At 33.6% G+C, this 22,256-nt stretch overlaps 3 protein-coding genes across 3 annotated transcripts; all 3 read left to right on the top strand.

Annotated features, from left to right (window-relative positions):
- The first annotated feature begins 1,614 nt into the window (after positions 1–1,614).
- On the top strand, positions 1,615–8,775 carry LOC100790830 (sodium/hydrogen exchanger 6). The gene is made up of 22 exons (XM_006597582.4): positions 1,615–1,993; positions 2,068–2,119; positions 2,205–2,264; positions 2,384–2,408; positions 2,506–2,591; positions 3,539–3,650; positions 4,328–4,390; positions 4,519–4,538; positions 4,627–4,721; positions 4,899–4,927; positions 5,029–5,060; positions 5,162–5,209; positions 5,312–5,372; positions 5,460–5,557; positions 5,649–5,724; positions 5,832–5,851; positions 6,042–6,139; positions 6,286–6,395; positions 6,737–6,835; positions 7,415–7,512; positions 7,593–7,672; positions 8,276–8,775. The coding sequence occupies exons 1-22, from the start codon at positions 1,810–1,812 to the stop codon at positions 8,332–8,334; spliced, it is 1,605 nt and encodes a 534-aa protein (XP_006597645.1). The 5' UTR covers positions 1,615–1,809; the 3' UTR covers positions 8,335–8,775.
- A 1,606-nt stretch (positions 8,776–10,381) lies between these two features.
- Positions 10,382–14,652, top strand: LOC100790308 (protein ENDOSPERM DEFECTIVE 1). Its single transcript, XM_003546175.5, has 6 exons — positions 10,382–11,547; positions 12,405–12,524; positions 12,909–13,025; positions 13,128–13,217; positions 13,969–14,076; positions 14,191–14,652. The coding sequence occupies exons 1-6, from the start codon at positions 10,573–10,575 to the stop codon at positions 14,263–14,265; spliced, it is 1,485 nt and encodes a 494-aa protein (XP_003546223.2). The 5' UTR covers positions 10,382–10,572; the 3' UTR covers positions 14,266–14,652.
- Positions 14,653–15,541: 889 nt separating this feature from the next.
- On the top strand, positions 15,542–19,024 carry LOC100779273 (pre-mRNA-splicing factor CWC25 homolog). Its single transcript, XM_006597581.4, has 4 exons — positions 15,542–15,912; positions 16,003–16,150; positions 16,257–16,424; positions 17,953–19,024. Exons 1-4 carry the CDS (start codon positions 15,725–15,727, stop codon positions 18,898–18,900), a joined length of 1,452 nt encoding a protein of 483 aa, XP_006597644.1. The 5' UTR covers positions 15,542–15,724; the 3' UTR covers positions 18,901–19,024.
- The last annotated feature ends 3,232 nt before the right edge of the window (positions 19,025–22,256 follow it).

The raw sequence follows: 22,256 nt of genomic DNA, 5'->3' as shown, positions 1-22,256 counted from the left end.
GAAATAAAGGAAATCTGCAGCAGAGGGAGTTCTTGGAAACCATTTGGGTAATGAGATTTTCTCCTTTGTTGCCAATATTGGGTATTGCTCAGTGTTACAAGCAGAAATATGGGCAATCTATGTTGGAGTTAACATTGCTTGGAGTTGGGGATTGAAGAAGTTTTTGGTTGAGTCTGACTCCCAAACTACTATTAATCTGCTGAAAGTTACCACCCGTGTTTTAGCTTTGTCAAGAATATCCAGAGTCGTTTGTTGCCTCAGGCGATGTCTTGGAGTGGACTAATGTTTTGACATAAGCGAACCAAGTTGCAGATCTACTGGGCAACCATGGAAGGTCTCTATTCTTAGAATCTGAGAGTTTATGACTATGTTTTTCCCTTTATTTCTGTGATTGTTATGGCTGATGTAATGTCAACTGTTTTTCCACGCTTGTTTTAATTTATTCTTGAGGGGGGCTTTTGTCCCTCTTGCTCAAAAAATAAATAAAAATGCACGAATGGTTAGGAAGAAACATAAAGGGGCATGTTTCTCTTTTCTCTCTTTTTGGGAGATTATACTAATAAGAAGGAGAGAAGTTTATTTTTATTTACAACGGGGTCAAAGATGGGTTGACCCACCACTCTTTTTTAAAAAGTTATCATAAATATTTTTTATATTATTAATGTATATTTGATTTATTTTTTATTTAAATAAATTATGGTAATACATATTTTTTCAATAAATATTCTTCATTTAGTATTTGTTAAAAATAAAAAACAATTAATATATATATGTGGTGGGAAAAATCATTAAATTGTTACAATATACATTAATGACTTGAATGGTGGTAAAATGACAAAAATTTAGATCAAAAATTAGTCTCGAATAAATTTATTTTCTATAACATATTATAATATGCCATATACTAATTAAGAGTTTAATAATTATGTATTATCAACATAAAAACTTTTACATGATAAAAAGTCAACAGTTTTATTATAAGTTTAGATAAAAAGTCAATTAATAAAAAAATCATCCTTGTTATAAATTTTAGATAAAAAGTCAACAGTTTTATTATAATGACTTATAATTAGATGATAAAATAAAATTATTTTATACTAGTGATACATAACTCATTTTTTGATTTATTCTTGGATGATCCTATAAAAAACTCATACAATTTGTATTATAGTTAAATTCTTTGTGTATATACTAAGTTGTTAATCTAATGTAAATGAGAAAACATAAAAGAGACTCTAGTAAAGATGTCTAATCATATTTTTCTAAGAAAATTAGTAATACATGTGGATACTTAATTATTTTAAATGCTTCAACTTGGTTTTTAAGTTTTTAGAAAATTTGAAAATTAAATTGATTAATTTTTAAGAATTTAAAAACTAAATTCATTCATTTTTAAGAATGGAATGATTAAATTAAACCTTTTAAAAATTTGAAGATGAAATTAATTTATTTTTAAGAAAATAAGAATCAAATTGAACCTTTCTAAAATTTGAAGGTTAAATTGAATCATTTAGAACTATTTAAGGATCAAATTAATAATTAAGAATAAATTCTTTGTTTAATTTTTATTATTATATTAATATTGATATAGTATTATTTTTAATATTTGGTGCATAAGCGGAGACGAAGATGTAAGAAGAGCATAGAAACAGAATTGAAAAACTCATAAGCAAGATAGAGAAGAGAATCTAATCAGTTGTGTTGAGGGACACATCATTCTCTTCTGATTCGCGAAGAACTCAACGATCCCAACCCAATCGCAATCGGAAGCAATCGATCAGTCAATTGCTTCCGGCAAGGAGAACAATAATGGCCTCGGAATTAGAAATTTCTCCGGCGGACGCTCGCAAGGCTCCCGGCAAGGAGCAGCAAGCCGCCGGCGTCGGAATCCTCCTGCAGATCATGATGTTGGTCTTGTCCTTCGTCCTCGGCCACGTCCTCCGCCGCAAGAAGGTTTACATCATTCCCGAAGCCAGTGCTTCTCTTCTCATAGGTATCCTTCCCTTCCCTCTCTAAACCCCTTTCTTATTATTCTCTTCATTTTCTGACCTAAATTTCACTCTGCAGGGTTAATTGTTGGTATACTAGCAAACATTTCAGACACCGAGACTAATATCAGGTTATTTTCAATGACCATCACTCTATTTTTTGTATTTTTAAGGTTATTTTCTGGAGCTGACATTGGGATTGTCGATTTTCCGCAGGGCGTGGTTCAATTTTCACGAGGAGTTTTTCTTCCTGTTCCTGCTACCTCCTATCATATTATATCCTCATTGAAAAATATACTGTTATTGTTTTTTTTTGTTTCCTTCTCGAGTTTTTATTTGTTTGATTTATGTCTTCTGGCTACACTATCTCGTGTTTTTCTTGACTCCTTTAGTACTCAGTCTGGGTTCAGTCTCGCACCTGTGAGTTCCTCCGCTGTGTTTTCTCTTTTCTGGACGTTTACTTTGTTTATATGGACTGGCCTTTTGACTTGGTGTTAATAATGTGATTCTTTTGCAGAAACCCTTTTTCTCAAATTTTGGAGCAATTGTCACATTTGCTATATTCGGTACCTTCATTGCTTCAATTGTAACGGGTATCTTGGTGTAAGTTTTTTTTTTTAACCTCCCTTTTTGAATTTGTTGTTTTTACACTTGGTACACATGTCTTGTTACGGTGAATTAGTTGTCAATCTCGGGTTTTGGTGCTTAAGGGCTAACTTTGAAAATGCTATAGTGGGATAGTGGGAAGCAGGATGACCACCATTTAAAGGTTATGAAAGTTTTAAACTGCGGTCATAGTCATGGTTGTGGTTTTGCTGCGATCCCTGATATTTGGAAAATTGTAGACTAATGTGGTCAATGCAGTCACAATTGTGGGGTTGTGGTGATCGTGAACCCTAAAACCTTGATGAGGTTGTTGCAAACCGGTATTTAAAGCCTTAGTTATATAATGCATATTGCATGGAAGTGTTTGCTACACATACACATAAATACTCAAAATCAAAACAAAATACCCAATATTAAAGAAATTCATGATAAATAATAACTCACAATTTACACACAAAATCACCAGCAATCTTGGAGTAATAAGAACATAGTAATGAAGTAAAAAAAATTAAAAGACGATAGTAAAATTAATAGAAAATGAATACAACAAATTAGATAAAATTTAGCTGAATGTGAATTTGGAAGTTTAAAGAAAGAAGAGAAAACAGAACACTTGAAATAAAAAAGTCCTATAAAATTTGAAGGAACAGAAGTCAAAACATAGGTAACTTTTTTGTGGAATATTTTATCCCCAAAACCTGAAGCAAGGCTGCTATAGGGGCGAAAATGGTTTTTTGAAGGCTGTATCATGGTAGCACTGCTATACCACAAAAATCAATATTTTGGCTGCTATTGGTGCCGCTATTGAAAACCGCTCCTCTATTTGAATCCCATATTGGTTGAGGGCCACTCCGCTCCACTATTCCACTATAGCATTGCTATAGCATGCCATTGGCATCAGGATTTTTCAATTGATTGCTTATTGTTTTTCCTCTATGCTGCAGTTATCTTGGTGGCTTGCTCTTTCTGATGTATAGGCTACCTTTTGTCGAGTGCCTGATGTTTGGTGCTCTTATATCAGCTACTGATCCTGTTACTGTTTTGTCCATATTTCAGGTGCTTTACCACTTTATTTTTGTAATTCTTCCATTTATACCTTTAGTCTGTTAGTCCATACACATCTTCTGACATATATGTTTGTGATGCATAAAATCGGAAAGTAAGGCTTTAGAGAAATTAGCCTTTGAAAAAGGTCTTTTGATACATTTTAAGTATTATTTTTTTATTTATTTTTGAGGGTTGACGCTCTTGAACCCAATACAAAAGCAGTGGAACGTCAATAGGTGGGATTGATTGGCATTCCCTCCTATGTCTGCTTGTTTGTTGCTCAAGTTTCTATATTTTTCACACAAGTTGAAACCTTGGTTTAGATTATCATAAGATTTGCTATAATGACATAAATTAATTCTGACTGACCAAAAATATCAGTATAGACTATAGAGCACACTTTTGTTAATAATGTATATAATAGGAAAAGTAACATAAAGCCTCAGTTGGGAAAAATTCAAGTTTTACAAATCTCTAATATTCTACACCATCAACTCATGGAGAATTGGATGAAATGGTTAAGTGATGAATCCCATTAGGGGTTTGTGGCTTGTGGTTTCCTATTTTCTATCTGAGTTTGTCTTTTGTTTTCCTTTGTGGTAGTTCTGAGTATTATATGTATAATAAATATATGCCATCTGATTTATTTCATTTCCAACTTGGAACTTCACCTTTGTTATTTGCAGGAACTGGGCACAGATGTCAATCTATATGCCTTGGTTTTTGGAGAATCTGTTTTGAATGATGCCGTAAGTTTCTGTTGCTGGAGAATCTGGTTTAAAGATAGACAATGCTAATTGGCTGATCTTTTCCATTATTTTTCTCACACTCTATTTGTTATTTCTTGTCTTAACCCCCCCTCTTGCGTTATGGGCAGATGGCAATTTCTTTGTACAGGTACCTGAACTTTTGAAGTATATAATTTTTATCCCAAGTTGCCCAATATCATTAAGGATCACTTCTAACTTAAGCATGTAATTTGCAGGACAATGTCATCAGTTAGAGCTGATCCATCTGGACAAAATTTATTCATGGTGGTTGTTCGATTTTTGGAGACTTTTGTAGGGTCAATGTCTGCAGGTCAGTCTTCTACATAATGCTCTGTTTAGGTGGTGTTCAGGGGGATGAGGGGGCCTCACTAAAGAACTTGTTTTATTTTATTAACTTAGCATTTATGATGCTATTCTGTATTGTTATGATTTATGAATTGTTATAGTTCAGTATTCCTAACTTGTGATTCTTTTGGTGGTTCTTCAGGTGTTGGAGTTGGATTTATATCTGCTTTGATATCCTTTTAAATCTGTTGGCCTATATATATGTAGTACACTGTACACATCTTTTCAGATTTAATAGTCAATATTTATTGTAAAACCTTGACTACCAGAACCTGTTTAAGTATGCAGGATTGGATATTGACAAGTAAGTATTTAGTGTTTTAGTTTTCTTTTGGAGATTTGTTGTTTGATGATTACATCATTTTTAGGTAATACTGATTTTATGAATTTTATGGTTCTGTACAGCCTTCAGAACTTGGAGAGTTGTCTTTTTGTCCTTTTCCCATATTTCTCGTAAGATGTCTTCTTGGACCATTTCTTCATAGCTGTTCAAATTTTTTTTGCGAGTTCTTCCATTCATGGTGCAAATCAGTATAAAACTGTTTCCTTTTTCAGGTACATGCTTGCTGAAGGCCTTGGTCTGTCTGGTATTGTATCAATCCTGTTCACAGGAATAGTAAGTGCATATTATATATATATTTTTTTGTGTTGTTTCATGTCCTTGTCAAGACATCTTTATGAGTATTTTTATATTTCGTTGTAGGTCATGAAACATTATACATATTCCAATTTATCACAAAGTTCTCAACGATTTGCCTCTGCTTTTTTCGAGTTAATATCATCTTTAGCTGAAACATTTGTGTAAGGAGGATTTCATTTGTGGTATTTACCCTGTTTTATTTTAACATTTGCTCTAAATGTACGTGCACGCCTTTTGTTTGATGTTGTACAGATTTATATACATGGGCTTTGATATTGCTATGGAGCAACATAGCTGGTCACATGTTGGATTTATATTCTTCTCCATTGTATCCTTTTGTGGCCCATAAATTTGAAGTGTTGCGATTTATCTTTATATTAGCTTACCATTCTATATTTTCTTGGTGGTCTTCCTTAACTCGTGTAACCACTTCAGATATTCATTGGAATTGCAAGGTATTTATACTGTTTGCTATCATTTTATTTTTAAGTCTTTGATTACTGTGGCACATGCTCATTTCTGGATTTTTGTATAGTTTCTTTACTTTACAGTATAAAGATTTGCATGCACTTTAAACATATTTATGCTTTGCTTTAGCATTTCTCTTGGAAGCTGTAAACAATATTGTTTGGTCACTTCATGCAGGGCAGCAAATGTCTTCTCATGTGCTTATTTGGTCAATCTGGTCAGGCCCACTCATCGAAAGATACCTTCAAAACATCAGAAGGCACTTTGGTATAGTGGTAAGGAATAAATTAACACAAAAATCATGGACTTTACTGTGAAAGGCTGACTAGTGACTAGTTCTGACAATAAAACAAACTGCTTCTTGCCTTTGGCATATTCTATAATGCCATGCTTAAGTTTTTCACTTTGTGCACATGAACAGGACTTCGAGGAGCAATGGCTTTTGCGCTTGCTCTGCAATCAATTCATGATCTTCCAGAAGGACATGGGCAGACTATCTTTACTGCAACTACTGCAATAGTTGTTTTGACGGTAGACATGCTCTTGTCCATTCCTTAAGCTAATCATTATAAAAGATAAATATGGGGGTAGTGTAAACTGCAAGTTACTTGACTATGTTGTATATCATGTAAATTGTAACTATTATTTTCACACACAGTGCCAATAAGAGCAAAAACTGATTGTAGGGTAGATGAGAATGTTGAAGTGTATTTTTAACAGATTAGGAACAGATTAATTCAGGAGAAAGTTGGAGTAACACGTATTGACCGGAAGTTTTGTCCTATTCATATAATTTTCTTATTTGGGTCATTAGCAGGCAGCCAATTTTTACCCCCACATTTTGTTTAAACATGAAACTTTATTTGTTCCAGGTATTGCTGATTGGTGGTTCAACAGGTAGCATGCTGGAAGCTCTAGATGTTGTAGGTGGAGATAATGATAGCCCTTTGGCTTCAGTTGGTACCATCACAGTAAGTTTTACAACAAATGATAGCCCTTTTACTTACTTTTGTGTGTTCTACTTCTACGAAGTTTCTAGAATGTCTTTTACCTTGAAATTTGCATTTGGAAGTAACATCCATCATTTATACTGAAGGGAAAAAACTTGTTACAGTGTTACTTATGCTTGCTCACAAATGGGAAAATGTTTTTGTGGTTGTTTAATTTATTCTATTCTTGTTGTATTTGAAACATTTTTTTACATTTTCTGTTTATAGAATAACTTGGATTTATCTGTAGTAACTTCTTTATAATTTAATTGTGACTTTTGTTGAAATTTGCTGTTTTTTGTATAAATAATTATGCTATATTTGATTTAGAAAGAAGTGGAAACATTCAATTGAACTAATGATTATGTTTTTGAATTGCATCCAAAAAATAATGTTTTTGAATTTTTCTTTCAAATTGTTTGCTAAATTCCAAATTAGATCTACTCAATTTTGACAGTCCCAATGATTCTGACAATAGATAATATTTAACTGAATGAATATACTTAACATGTTTCTGTCTGATTTTCTTTCAACTAATAATTTTGTTATTTTTTTTTCTAGAATTTCGATGGAAACAATGGTTATATTGCTCCTCATTACAACGAAGAATCATCTTCTGGGAACAAAATCAAGATGAAGCTAAAAGAATTCCACAAGACGTATTGTCTATGTTCTGAAACTGCAAATATGGTTAAATGTATTATTGCCAATCTAATTTCTCTTTGCTTCTTCATTGCAGTGCTGCATCTTTTACGGCATTAGATAAAAACTACCTGACCCCATTCTTTACAAGTCAAAATGGAGATGAAGATGATGAAGGTAAGTTTGATTTAAACTTTTGTCATTCTCACTGAAGAATTGATGAAGTGGATAGGTAGACTAGGAAGCATGATATGACCCGGACATGGGGATATGACAAAATTTAAATATCATAGACACAACACAACATGGATATAATATTATTACATGCAAAAATCAATATTAAAAATATTAAATCACGAGAGAATTTATGTTTAAAAAATGATCAGGAATCATTGTACACATAATAAAATGCTAGTACAATTTTATTTATTTATTGTGGAATTCCAATTTCTATCAGTATATATATGTTTAAAAAGTGAAGTTATTTTTTTAAAAAAATGCAGCTACAAGTATTTAAAGTGTTTGTGCTATGTAGGATACGGCTATGAGCCTATGAAACAACAGAACTACTATTTAGAAGTGTTTGTAAATCTTAGTAGGTTGAGTATTCAGCAGTTTATACTCGGAACTTTTTCAAATAAATGTTTTCATTTACGTTCTTGAATGTAGTATACTTTTTACGTTTTGAAGATAACGGAGTTTTTTTTAAGTGTTTTTGTGAAGTAATTTTGTTTTGACATTCATTGTATTACCACAATTTGTTGTTTTTGATTTCAACAGCCGAGCCTTTTACTTCCACAAGATCGGGATTTCATGGCCAGAACCACTATTCATCATGATTCGTTCCAGACAACATACTGAATGCTTTTTTGTACATAATTTCCGTCAGATAGCTCGTAGGAATTGGCACAATACAGGAATCTAATTTACCTCCTACATTCCAAGTTGTACGATAGAGAATCTCATGTCAAGTCTCATTAGTTTGGACAACACCATGTCTGGCAGAGATAGCATTCCATGCAGTTGATACATGCCTCTGCCATGAAGTTGGAGGTTTATAATTGGATCTCACCATACAATCACACACGTATTTTTAAGTTGACATTTATACGGGTTTTCTTACTTAGTCTAGTTCAGGTGAATTCTGAAAATTCTGGCTCACTTCATCATTGTGACAGTGAAATTATACCCCTCAAAATGAATTCAATCATGGAAAACTGTATCTCAAAATAAATGCATCATGGACTATGGCTGAGTCCTTATACAGGCAGTGAATTGAAGATTGGTGCGTATTACTTGTGCTGGATTTACTTAACATTATAAATTTTCATGATGTTATTTGGCGCTTTGAGTCTGACGTATATTTGTGTTTGAGTCAGTTTGTGGGAGATATAAGGTTGGTCTAATGGTGAAGGGAGAAGGAAAAGGAGGAGAGATTGTGAATTTTTCTACTAACAAAAATTAAAAATAACAACCAACATTTGCAGCTATAAAAAAAGTTAATTTGTGATTCAAGACTTTAGTTTAAATATTTTGATTGAAATGCTAATTCTGGCAAAATTAATGTTTGTCGTAGATTTGTTGAAGCAATCCCAACGAACACCTGCCTCGGATTGAATAGACGGTGGAATTAAGACCAAACGTAGAACTTAAACGAGTAATGGAAAGGAAAAATACACTCAGGCTCGTTTTTTACCAGTAAGAAAAACAATATTCACTTTAATGATTTCTATGGACCAGTTTTTGACCATTGGTGGAAACATGTCCTTAAGCTTTATCAAAAGTCTCTCCTTATTCTTTGGTCAAAGCTAAGAATTATTAGAGGTGTTTGTGGATTGGATTGAATTGCATCTGTTTTGAAAAAATAATTATTCGATTTAATTATTTTAATTTTGTGAATTTATCATCTGATCCGTTTAATTCAAAATTTTGATCCTGTTTGATCTGATCCAATTTTAAAGTGATTTGGATTAGATTGATTTTTAGTTTTAATCTTATTTTTATTTTTTTTAAAATATTAAATAAAAAATATTAATTATATAACTAATAATAATATACTTACTTGCACCTTAACTCAAATAGTTATTAAAAAAATCTTTAGTCAAATATATTTTTTTATAAATAGGCATAGGTTACATGATAATTTTATAAATATATAAGAAAAAAAAAAGAAATTTGAATAATATTATTGATTTATGAATAAAAATATACATATAATTACAAAATTTGTTTGGATTGGATATGATCCGATTTGAAAATGGAATCTGAAATCTGATGAGTTGAATAAAAAAAATTTGGTTTTTCAAATTTTTTATCTGTCCTATTTTTAATCATTTTTACATTGGATCATTTTTTTCTATTTACATTAGATTAGATTGGATTGATTTAGGAACATGATTAGATTGGATTGATTTAGGAACATTTTTAAAAGTTTGTGTCTAAAAATAAAATCACCTTGCAATTTGAGTACTACTCGTGTCATCTTGAGTTTGAAGTACGTACTATCCCAGTATTCTAACAATTTTTTTAAAAATATTTTGGCAAAAAGCCCATATTTACATCATATACTATGCATTGGGTTTTCTTTTACGTTCTATTTTCTTTTTTATTATATAGTCCTTATTTCTTTTCCAGTTCACTGTCATCATTAATTCAAAATCGCTTTTATAAATATATATATAAATATTGTTATTATAAATGAACCAAAGCCAAGCCATAGCCATAGTAGAAATGAGAAAGGCTCTTATCCGAAATATAAATAAATAAGGTTGACGTGAAACAAGTGGCATTATTTATTAGCGAGTTATTAGTATTACACACGAGAGGGCGCAGCGTAACATGACAAACACGAAAAAAATAAATAAAAAAACGCTTTTATCGATATTTGAAATTAGAACCGTTACAACGTAAACCCACACCCTTCAACGGCTACTTCTGCTTCCATCTCCAACCCAAACAAACTTCTTCTTCCCCAAATCACTCTAAACCTTCGTTCGTCACTTTTTTTTTTCCACCGATTCCCTCAAAAGTCTCCATTTTTATCCCTTTTATCCATTTGGGGTTTTCCCAATTTCCCAATGGTGCAGGTGCAGGTCCAGATCATGCCGGAACACAATTCCGATCCCGCCGCCCCTCCGCCTCCTCCTCCGCCGCCGCACAACCGCCGGCCGAGGGTCCGAGAGGTCAGCTCCCGGTTCATGTCCCCATCCGTGCCGCGCCGCCCGCGGACGACGGAGCCGGACCCCGATGAGAATTCCGAAACCCCGTTCCCACTTGGGTGTTCTATTTCTCAGAGAAAACAAACACAAACACCACAACAACAACGTTCGATGAAGCTTTTCAAAGAGAACAACAACAACGAGCATGTTCCACCGCACCCTCACCCTTCAAAGTCATGTTCTGGAAGAATTGGTACGCCTTGTGTTTCTAGGCCTGGCACTCCCACTCCCTCGGTTTACGTGTCTTCTAGGTATAGACAAACACAACAACACCATCATCATCATAATAATAATCACCATCATCATAGATTTGTTAATGGCATGGCCTCTGCTGCTGAAAAATTAATGCAAGCCAGTGGATTGAATCAGGCTAAGTCCAGTGCTGCTTGCTCCAGTGATAATTCTGGAGTGAATTGTAGTATTCAGTCACTTCCTGAATTGGGGGAGAGAGAGATGTTGCTGCAATCCAATTTGTCTGCGGGTGAGAAAATTGGGAGTGGCAATGGTGGTGGTGGGGACTTGAAGTTTCGCCACCCTTCGCCTTTGTCGCGGTCGGTTACTTTGCCTTCTTCGGGGGGTGAGAACAAACCTCCGGCTTCTGTCTCCAAGCAGCATGGGAGTGGTAATCAGTTGGCTAAGTCAGGGGGGCTTAGTTTGCCGCCGGTACCTCCTCAGTGTGGAAAGCCAGCAGTGGATGTGAGGAAAGGGAAGAAAGGATCTAGTCATCAGGAAGATGTGCATTCTCTTAGATTGTTGTATAATCGATATTTGCAATGGAGATTCGCCAATGCAAAAGCGCACTCCGTGATGAAAGCTCAGCAAACAGAAAGCCAGGTTGGTCACCCTTTTTCTTTCTTACTTTGTTAATTGCAAATGTTCTAGTAGTAGTAATGGCACAGCAGATAATCACAGTCATCTGGCTAGGTGGTTAGTTCTATGATCATAGTTCTCTGGCTGAATAGAACAAGAGGATACTATGGAGGGTTGTTTGATCATGAGTTAGAAGGTGGATCTCTATTTCAGTTACACTGCAAAACTAACTTGGATGAATGCTAGAATGACATATAATTGTACTTGAAAGATATAGTTGTTAATGTTTTGTTTCCCTAGAAGGTTTTAAATTGTGTCCGTTGTTACCTTGCGGTTGTTGTGACTGGATGCGGTTGGATGCTGCCATTGCAATGGCAGCAATCAAGGTGTGATGTGGCTGTGGCTCCAAAGCTTAGGTTGCACTCTGAATTTAAAACCCTGCCCCTGGACTTTTTGATAGGAAGAGTATTTGGAAGTTAGAGCTTAGTCATAGTGAACAACAAAGAATGCAAATGGAGAAATCTCTATTTGTTTTAGCGTAGAGTAATTCTCTGTATAATATGATTTGGGGTGTGGTTTTGTAAGGAGCATAATTAAGCATTTATTTAATAATCTCTTATCAAATAAGAGCATACTTTATAAGCTACCTTTGAGAGTAAACTGACATCACATTTTCATTTACTGGACTGGAATATTGTTTATTTTACATTAATTCATGTGGTAAGTATTGATGAGCTTTAACTATTCAGAACTCTTGCACATTTACATCTACTCAGTATTTGAGTTGACTATGATATAGCTTATTAGCTTAAAATCATTGACTATCTTGAACAATCTAATCACCTTGACTGAGCTCTTTGTTTTTCATCTTATTCTTGCAGAAAGCACTATATTCTCAAGCAATGAGAATATCAGAAATGCGTGATTCTGTGAACAAGAAACGCATAGAGCTGGAGCTTTTGCGGAGATCAAAGACTCTGTCAACAATTCTTGAAGCTCAAGTAAGGCCACCAATACTTTTGTATGCTACTTTTATAAATTTGCATTCAAGTTCAGAGAGCTATCTTTCCTGTATGTGATACAGAGAAAAAGTTACACTTTTGCTGGTTGACTTCTTGTGGTATCTATCTGTATTTTGTTCCTTTGCATAATCAACTCATGGAATATAATATATATATATATATATATATATATATATATATATATATATATATATATCTTCAAGTGAAATTAAGAGGATACCTATTAATTCCATAATGATGATACTTAGACAATTAATTAAGGAGCCATTCTTTCTCCAATTATGGTTTGTCAATTATCATTTTAATTATATATGCACACCAATATCTATGAGTAATTTGTATATTTTATATGATAAATTACAGATTCCATATCTAGATGAGTGGTCTACAATGATGGAAGAATATTCAGTCTCTATTACGGAAGCAATTCAGGCTTTAGTGAATGCCTCAGAGCGACTTCCAGTTGGTGGGAATGTTAGGGTATGATTATAGACAAGTGAATGATGCTTATTTTCTTTCTGTTATGCTTATTCATTGGAATTGTCTGCATGTTCTAATTCACAAAAATATATTATGTCACAGGTTGATGTAAGACAACTGGGGGAGGCACTGAATTCAGCATCGAAGATGATGGAAACAATGATTTCCAATATACAAAGATTCATGCCAAAGGTGAAACAAATAAGAGAATGGAGTTTCATGCTTGCTTTTTTAACATGGATATTAAAATTGGACTAGTCATTAAACTGGTGAAGGCCACTTCATGGTTAATCCTTAGTTGAATTGGTAATAATAAATTATATATTTAATTTTATATAATATATAAGAAATAAATTAATATAAAATTATTAGAAGTTTTAGTGAAAATTTAAATTAGTATACAAGAATTATATTACATGTCTTACAGAATAAAAATTTAAATAATAGAAAGCTATATTTAGATATCATATACAAACCTTTTTTTTATTTAAAAAATTGTTTTTAGAATAATTTGTGTAAAAAATAACAAAAAAAAAAGTATTAAAGTGTGGTTCGAATCAATTTTTTGCACCGGTTTTGGCCAATTATTGAGCGATTTTCTGCTAAACTAATTTTCTAAGTGCGTGTTTGAGTACTCATCATGCTAAATGTGGCCTGACCGGTTTGTAACTTGTACTTATTTTTCCTTGTTTGATGTGGTTGTTCACCTTAACGCGCATATAAAAAGTATATCCAAGCACACAAGTTGTTTGAACCAATGACCTGACTGGTTCTCAATTCAACTGGTTGAACTGGCTAGTTTGGTTTGGTTTTAATGACTACAGGGTTCAAAAAGAGACAAGTTTCTCTAAAATTTCAGTTGAAGAAATACATTTAAGATATCCAGTTAAATTGTGTACATAATTCGTCTTGCACTGATAATAAAAGCTTTTGTCAAATTCAGGCAGAAGAAACAGACGTTTCCATTTCAGAATTAGCCAGAGTTGCTGGTGGGGAAAGAGCTCTTGTTGGAGAATGTGGAGATTTATTATCAAAGACATACAAATCACAGGTTTGTGCTGCACAAAATCGTCATTCATTGTAGATAATAGCTGAATTCTACCGTCATCTATCTGCAAAATACTGTTTATCCTGCAGTTTATTAAATCTTGAAATCAATTTTCAGTTGGAGGAGTGCAGCTTAAGGGGTCAGCTAATCCAACTGCATTCAGTTCGCGACAAGAATAAGAATGAAGAATAACAAACAAGCAACTGATATAAGTCGATTGCAAGTTAGTTCATTGTGGAAATACTACACACATATCTAATGTTGATAGTTGATGAGGGAACATCAACAAACAGTTCAAGACCTGCAGATGCATTTCTCTTTTCACATTCTTTTTCCATTAGGTTAGCAAAGGGGGAGGAAAGGAACATGAATCATATGCAAAAATTTGTTAGAGTTGTTGTTTCAACTCTCAAGAAGTTCCACAAGCATTGTATTAGCATTGTATTCTTATCAATGTAAGGCTCAGGCGCTCAGCCATCTCTTCTCCCCCCATTTCACTCACTGGATGTCAATAAAAGTAATAGGACACTTTGTCCTTGAGTTGAATGAATGAAATTTTTTTTGCCAGTTTTCTTTGAACTTTCGTTCTAGTGTGTATTTCTTCATAACAGCTATAGCATTGAAAAATAGAGGTTGGTTAACTTTTTCATTTTTAATTTAAAATATATTTTTAATAAACATGTTGATATAGTTAAATAGTTGAGTCTAATAGGGTGTTAGAGTAAGAAAGTTTTACACCAACACAGGACATTTGCCAACACTATTATAAAATGGTAAGTTTGTTGATTTTGTTTAATATTTATTTTAAATGTATTATTAAATATGATTTCTGGTTGGTTGATTGCTAGTGTATATTGAGTTTAGTAGATTGCTATGCACTACCAATGTAAAATTATTTTATATTAACAAACAATTAAATTTCTTTATTTTGCTATTTTTTTTGTTTGCTAGGCCTTTATTTTTCCAATTATATCATTTTTTAATAAATTAAAATTAAAAAACCTAAAAACTAATTAAATTAAAAAAGTTTTACTCTATCAACCAATAAAAAAATATCCTTAGTTCATTCAGAAAAATAAAAAATAAAAAATATCCTTAATAAGACATTTAAGATATATAAATATTATAAAAGTGAATAAATTCTTCTACATAATTCATGACTATTATATTAAGAAGGTGAGTGGTTGACTTAAATATATTTATCAAATTGTATTAATATATATTTGATTTTTTTTATAAAAAAATGTTTTATAAGCTAATGGATATACATATGATTTCCTTGAAAATGTTTAATAAATTATTTTCTATAAAATATTAATTAAGTAGGAAATTGTTTCATACTATATTTGAAATTATTAATTATTTGAATAAATATTATGCTATTGACATTAATGGCATTAATTTAAGTACTGTAATTCTTAAAAAAAAAACACTATATTAAAAATGTTTTTAAAGTCTAAATTGAATTCCTTATTATGAATATTAATTTCTAATCATTGGAAAAAAAAAATACAACAAGAAACAAACATGCCCTCCCTTCATCCTCTTCTCATCTTCTTTCCTTTGCAACAACTAGTTAGGGTTTTGAGTTTGTGTTGTTGCTTTTATCCCTGAAAATCAAATCAGACTCAGAAAGAGAAAGAGAAAGAAAATGGCGCTGAAGTTTCTGAACAAGAAGGGATGGCACACGGGGAGTTTGAGGAACATAGAGAACGTGTGGAAGGCGGAGCAGAAGCACGAAGCGGAGCAGAAGAAGTTGGAAGAGCTTCGCAAGCAGATCCAGGAGGAGCGAGAGCGCACCGAATTTCGTCTTCTTCAGGAGAAAGCTGGCCTCGTTCCGTAATTTCCCCTTTCCCTTTCAATTCAATTCGTAATTTTCAATTTTTTTTAGGGTTTTCAATTTGGATTCTTATTCCTATTTGATTGCAGGCACCAGGAGAGGTTGGAGTTTCTGTACGATTCGGGGTTGTCGGTTGGGAAATCTGCGAATTCTGAAGGATTCAAGGCCCTCGAACAGTTACCGAAATCCGATGCAACGGATGCAGCAGGCGCAGGCTCCTCTGCTTCTGCTTCTAAGGTGTGTTGTTATTATTTTCTAAATTTTTTTCTTTTCGTTTTGGTTTTGGATTAGTTTTTTGTTTTGTGTGAATTGATTTGTTTACGATTGAATTTGTGTGGTGCAGGAGGGGGCGAGTGTGCTCGGGGCGCTGTTCGAGGAGAAGCCTCAGTCTGCCAATGATGCTTGGAGGAAGCTCCATTCTGACCCCTTGCTCATGATCCGCCAGCGCGAGCAGGAAGCGCTTGCCAAGATAAAAAACAACCCTGTCCAGATGGCTATTATCAAGAAATCGGTAAGCCCCTTTCTTCATTTTTTGATTGGAAAATGAGATGCAATTGCCTAGAACTAATAACTTTAGGGTGAATTATGCTCCCTTTTCCTCCCAATTTAGAGATACTTATGCTGTTTTTGCCTTTTTGGTTTACTGACTGGTTCAAAGGAACGGAGGAGGGCCGGGAAAATAAAATCTCTCCAATATTAAAGGGGATGCATAAGTTGGAGGGAGGGATTTTGGCCTCCTATGTTCCCCTGCCCTACACTCCCATCTAGTCTGTTATAATGTAATTGAGCTTTTTAAGGACTCTCTGATTCCAGGGCAGCTAGCTTTGAATATGTACTGACTTTGGAACTTGAGAGGATGAAATGGAGAATTTTGAGTGAAAGTCCAAAGCCAGTAATAGAGGTGTTTAAAATTTCATTTCATCTGTTAAAGTCCTAAAATCCATAGTTGGATGTTCAAAGAAAGGAAAAAGCTCACCACGAGGTATGCTTATATTATAATGGACTGAAGCATGATGAAATTAGGCTAGAACTACTTTGTATTTTTTTTTCCATCTGTAGATAGATGAACTTATACATAGATACATTTTAATTTATATGTGGAGAAAATTTGAGATTCCTCTGTTGACCCTTGTTGGTTTGGGTAATATTTACACTTCACTGAAGTCTAACCAGTGGAGTGTTATCAATGGCGGATGGCAGAAGGCCAAAATTCCGTCATATAAACATGCCATTGCACCTTATGGCACCACCATGGTGGGCCTCCCTTTACAAATATGGCGGTTGGCCAAAAATCCGAGACGCCATTCCGCCATGGCGGGGCCATAATGGCTATGTAACAACACTGAACCAGAGATGAATTCCGGTGATGTTGTCCATCAACTCATCCATTAATCCTTTTCTTAGATGGATCATATCCAACCCATTCTTTTAGAAGTAAATTATGTTTTAAAAATTCATTTTCAATAATTGCAATATTGTTGGTGGAACACAGTAATGGGCTTTCAGTAGCAATAGAAAGAACCACTTGATCCATTTTAAATAATTTAATAATCCAATGGATTTAGACAAAAAATGTATGGTTCATTAACTAACCATTAATTATAGTAACTTAACTCCACTAATCCATTTGCTCCCCCCACCCCACAAATAGATGGATTAGATTAGATTTAAGAATGGATGGTTGACTGGATTGTGAATAAATGGATTACTTTGCAACCCTTGTGTGCAACCCTGTGCCCATAGCAGCCATGTAAGGAGTGTCCATGCATTTTTAGGCTTCTGCTCTGGTGACTTTTGCTTTTGTCTGATATGGTGTATAGGAAATTGAGAATTGTATTACTTTTTGCAAACTCACATGTGGGCCCTTCATTTTTTTCTCTCACTACTTCACTGATTGTATTTAAATTTTAAAGAATCTTTAAATTGCATTGACATAATAGGATGACAAAAACAATTGTTATGTTTACTTTCACTAAGACCTTTTGTTTGATGTTTTCTAATTTATGGCCTGTCCTAATAATGCCTGGCAATGTTGTTAGATTGAAGGAACTGAAAATAAGGAGAAAGTTTATAAAAAGGAAAAGCGGAAGAAGCACTGGTCTAGTAAATCAAAGCATAAAAAACAGTCTGATTCAGAAGATGACACTACTGAGAGGAGAAAACGAAAGACTGGTAATGAAGTTTCTGACAAGAAGCATCATAAGGCTCAATCAGATTCAGAGTATCAGTCAAGTGAAGGAGAAATGAGAAGAAGGAAGGATCGCTATGAGGACAAAAAATACAGGGAAAGATCACCCAGTCACCAACAGAGACAAAGAAATGGCAAAGACTACAAAGAAGATGCTGGTGACAGAAATTATAACAGGTCCAGGTCAGAAAGGAGTGTCCAAAAGGGTCAATTGGATTCAGGGTATGAATCAAGTGAAGGAGAAAAGAGAAGGAAGAATTACTATGAAGGCAAAAAATGCAGGGAAAGATCACCCAATCACCAACAGAGACAAAGAAATGGCAGAGACTACAAAGAAGACACTGGTGACAGAAATTATAACACTTCTAAGTCAGAAAGATATGCTTCAGAAGGTTGGTCCAATATAGATGCCCCTAAAAGCGGGGGTGGACGAATTTCTGAAGCAAGCTCCAATAGATATTCTGCTTCTTCACCTGAACATGGATCACACTATAAGTGCAGGAACGTGGCTCCTAAGCTTTCAGAAGAAGAGCGGGCTGTTAAACTTAAGCAGATGCAATTAGCTGCTGAGTTGCATGAAGAGCAGAGATGGAAACGTATAAAGAAGGCTGAGGAGTCGGATACAAAGGAAGCAATTCAGAATGATAATGTTTGTGGCAAGAATTTTTTGGATACTGTTCAGAAAAGTGTATATGGTGCAGCTGAAGGAGGGAGCACATCAATAGCTGAGAGTGTCCGTCGTCGGACATATTATTCTCAAGGCAGGTCTGGCGGTGAAGGCAATGCATTTCGGCGATGAACACTCGGTGGTTTTATCGCTAATTGTAGCTCTCTTAGTTGTCGCCAGACCCCTCTTGCACGTGCTTTCTTCCTTGGACCAAAAAATGATTCCTTCCATGTATAATATGCGAAAAGTTGTTTAATTTCAAGTAGATAATATATTAAGAATTCATAGTTCATCCTTCATGATTCGAAATTTCTATGTTCCTTTGTGATTTTAAGGTATTCATGTCCTGATGTAAAATATTTAAAGGCGTTTGGAATACAGCATCAATATAGTATTTTGAAATTGACCCAACTGGGCAATTTGGTCCATATAATTAAAAAATGGTATATTTAGTCGTTGACTTAGTTGTTAATTAATTTAGTTTTTAAAACTGATTCTGAGTTTGATTTGGTCCTTAATATTCCTAATTCAATTTAGTTTTCAACTTTCATTATCGGGAATCAATTTGTCTGACTTTGGGGATCAGATTGACTAATAGGCATTGATGATATTGATAGGGATTAAATTGATTGTTAATTGTTAAAGTTAAAACTTAAATTGAATTTTTTGTAATATTTCGGATTAAATAAATTGGTTATCTTAATTTTATGGATTAAATTAAATTAATGTTTTTGTATCGTGAAAGGATGAAACTGACTGGTGAAATGCTTGAGAATTATATTTTACTAATCATAACTTATTCATGTTTGCATCGTATACTTTATGTAGACAAAACAGGCAAGTACAGCTACCCAGCTGTTCCTGTAGATGTTACTCTATGAAATAACCAAAGGATAATTTTGAAGTTAGAAAAGAAGATACAAGTTGGAAGGTGTTCATATCAGTGCCTTAAAAATCATATTAAGGTAATCAAAAGAAAAAGAGAACAGTTTTCAACTGTTATAATCAGTTCAATTCCCTCTTAAAAGCGTCAGTTTTCCAACCCGAGTTATATTTACCATGTCTTATCCTTGGTGAATACGAAAAGAAAGTTATCTCTTCAATTAGACAAAAGTCAAATTACAATGCAGTTATTAATAGCCCAACAATAAATCGAACTAAAAGTAGTTCGAAATTCGGTTGGAAAATTAATTTTTTTTAACTTGATCTATAAATTAAATGATCTGAATTTAAGTTAAAGCCAAAATATATATATATATATATATATATATATATATATATATATATATATATATATATATATATATATATTTTAAGCCAAGTTAAAGGGCTGGAAAGTCTTCCAATTAGATGTAAAATCAACTTTTTTAAACGGAACCTTACAAGAAGAAATATATGTAGAGCAGCCAAAAGGATTCGTAAAGCAAGGGGAAGAAAATAAAGTCTATCTTCTCAAAAAGGTCCTTTATGGCCTAAAACAAACACCAAAGGCGTGGTATAGTAGGATAAATGATTACCTATTAAGCATAGGCTTTGCAAAAAGCTTATCAGAGTCCACTCTTTATGTGAAACACAAGGGAAATAACTTGCTCATAGTTTTCCTTTATGTTGATGATCTCTTAGTGACCGGAGATGACACAAGGCTTGTTAAGGAGTTCAAGCAAGAAATGATGCAAGTTTTTTAAATGACAGATCTTGGTCTCATGACCTATTTCCTAGGAACTGAGATCAAATAGAATGAGAACGAAGTGTTTATCTGTCAAAGAAAATATGCACAAGAAATTTTGAAGAAATTTCAAATGGAAGAATGCAAATCTATTAGCACTCCAATGAATCAAAAGAAGAAGCTGAGCAAGAAAGATGACACTAATAAAGTTGATGAAGGTTATTATAGGAGGTTGATTGGATGTCTCATGTATCTTACAACGACAAGGCCATACATTCTATTTGTTGTAAGTCTCTTGTCTCGATTTATGCATTGTGCTAGTGAAGTGCATTTATGAGAAGCAAAAAGAATATTGAGGTATTTTAAAGGCACTGTTGATTACGATGCCATGAATTCAGGTTCTATGGATTCTCTGATAGTGATTGGGCTGAATCCATTGATGACATGAAGAATACCTTGGGATACTGTTTCAGCCTAGGCTCAAGAGTTTTCTCATGGTGCACAAAGAAGCAAGAGATTGTAGCACAATCTATTGTAGAGGCTGAATTCATAGCAGCATCAGCAGCTGTAAATCAAGCCTTATGGTTAAATTTTTTTTATGTGATTTAGACATGCATCAGAAAAATAGAATTAAAATTTTTGTTGACAACCAGACAGCAATTGCAATTGCAAACAATCCAGTGTGTCACAGGAAGACTAAGCATTTCAACATCAAACTCTATTTCTTGAAAGAGATGCAACAAAGTGGAGAAGTAAACTTAGTTGACTGCAAATCTGAAAATCAGTTGTCTGACATGTTTACAAAGCCACTTCCAGTTGGCAAATTTGAACTTTTAAGGCAACAAATTGGAATGTGCTATAAAATATGTATTTATGAGGAGTGTTAAAGTTATCCTTTTGTAACTACACGATAATTTATTTTTACTATTTCAGTTTATAAAATATGACTTAGTAAATAAGTTGGTTTCCCAGTTTTTAAGAGCAACTCAGTTCATATGTTTGTTACAATCATGTTTACGTGGCTTGCTTACTTTTCTGTTTTAAAAACCGTGACTCCAACACACTTAAACTCATCACCCCTCCCCAAGGATGTATTATGTGGGAAGAGAATTCAAGGTGTGTTGTCAATTGAATTACACTCATTAGAAGATTGATTATGGATATATAAGGCCACAAAATGAAGAAAAAATCTTTCATATCCTTCCTTTATTTCATGTTCATGAATTTTTTAAATTATGGCTTGTCTTTGATTGTAGGCGACAAAATTTGGTAGAGACATTAGTTATATTATTAGTTGATTGTTGGTAAAAAAATCACATCAAAATTTATTTTTTTAGTGATCTTTTGATTTTTTTCGGATTTTAGGCATTTTAGTCACTTTAAAAATTAATAAAAAAATATTTCTTTAAAAATAAATTATGAGACTTAAAAAATTAAAAGATATTATTTTTATAAGGAAGCCTAAAAAAATCTCAAGGCAAAAGGACGAGGTTGCTGGTTTACAATCAAGGTAAGCACTGTTCTTTATCTAGCTAGTGATATCATATAGCTATATGCAACACTTCCTCCTTGAATAATAATAATGTGGCGCATCTTACAGTTGCATGTCTCTTTCACCAGTTTTTATAAAGCTATAAATGAAAAGCCAAATCCTCATGTCATGTCAACTCCTAGTTTCCTACTTATTCTACCTCTTATTACCGGCTAATTATAATTTACATTTATTAAATGTACTTCTGCCGACACAACACAAACTTTGGTAATTACTAACTTATTTTTCCGGTGCCGTGCTACCCCTCATTCTGCAGTGTATGGGGCATTT

The sequence above is a fragment of the Glycine max genome, chromosome 15 (assembly GCF_000004515.6).
Source record: "Glycine max cultivar Williams 82 chromosome 15, Glycine_max_v4.0, whole genome shotgun sequence".
NCBI lineage: Eukaryota > Viridiplantae > Streptophyta > Magnoliopsida > Fabales > Fabaceae > Glycine > Glycine max.
This window is presented reverse-complemented; position numbering and strand designations above follow the sequence as displayed.

Coding starts and splice junctions, on each gene's coding strand:
- LOC100790830 (XM_006597582.4), top strand. CDS start 1,810: ATGGCCTCGGAATTAGAAATTTCTCCGGCGGACGCTCGCAAGGCTCCC. Junction 2,120..2,204: donor GACACCGAGACTAATATCAG/GTTATTTTCAAT, acceptor GATTTTCCGCAG/GGCGTGGTTCAATTTTCACG. Junction 5,852..6,041: donor ATATTCATTGGAATTGCAAG/GTATTTATACTG, acceptor CACTTCATGCAG/GGCAGCAAATGTCTTCTCAT.
- LOC100790308 (XM_003546175.5), top strand. CDS start 10,573: ATGGTGCAGGTGCAGGTCCAGATCATGCCGGAACACAATTCCGATCCC. Junction 11,548..12,404: donor CTCAGCAAACAGAAAGCCAG/GTTGGTCACCCT, acceptor TTATTCTTGCAG/AAAGCACTATATTCTCAAGC. Junction 14,077..14,190: donor CAAAGACATACAAATCACAG/GTTTGTGCTGCA, acceptor ATCAATTTTCAG/TTGGAGGAGTGCAGCTTAAG.
- LOC100779273 (XM_006597581.4), top strand. CDS start 15,725: ATGGCGCTGAAGTTTCTGAACAAGAAGGGATGGCACACGGGGAGTTTG. Junction 15,913..16,002: donor GAGAAAGCTGGCCTCGTTCC/GTAATTTCCCCT, acceptor ATTTGATTGCAG/GCACCAGGAGAGGTTGGAGT. Junction 16,151..16,256: donor CCTCTGCTTCTGCTTCTAAG/GTGTGTTGTTAT, acceptor TGTGTGGTGCAG/GAGGGGGCGAGTGTGCTCGG.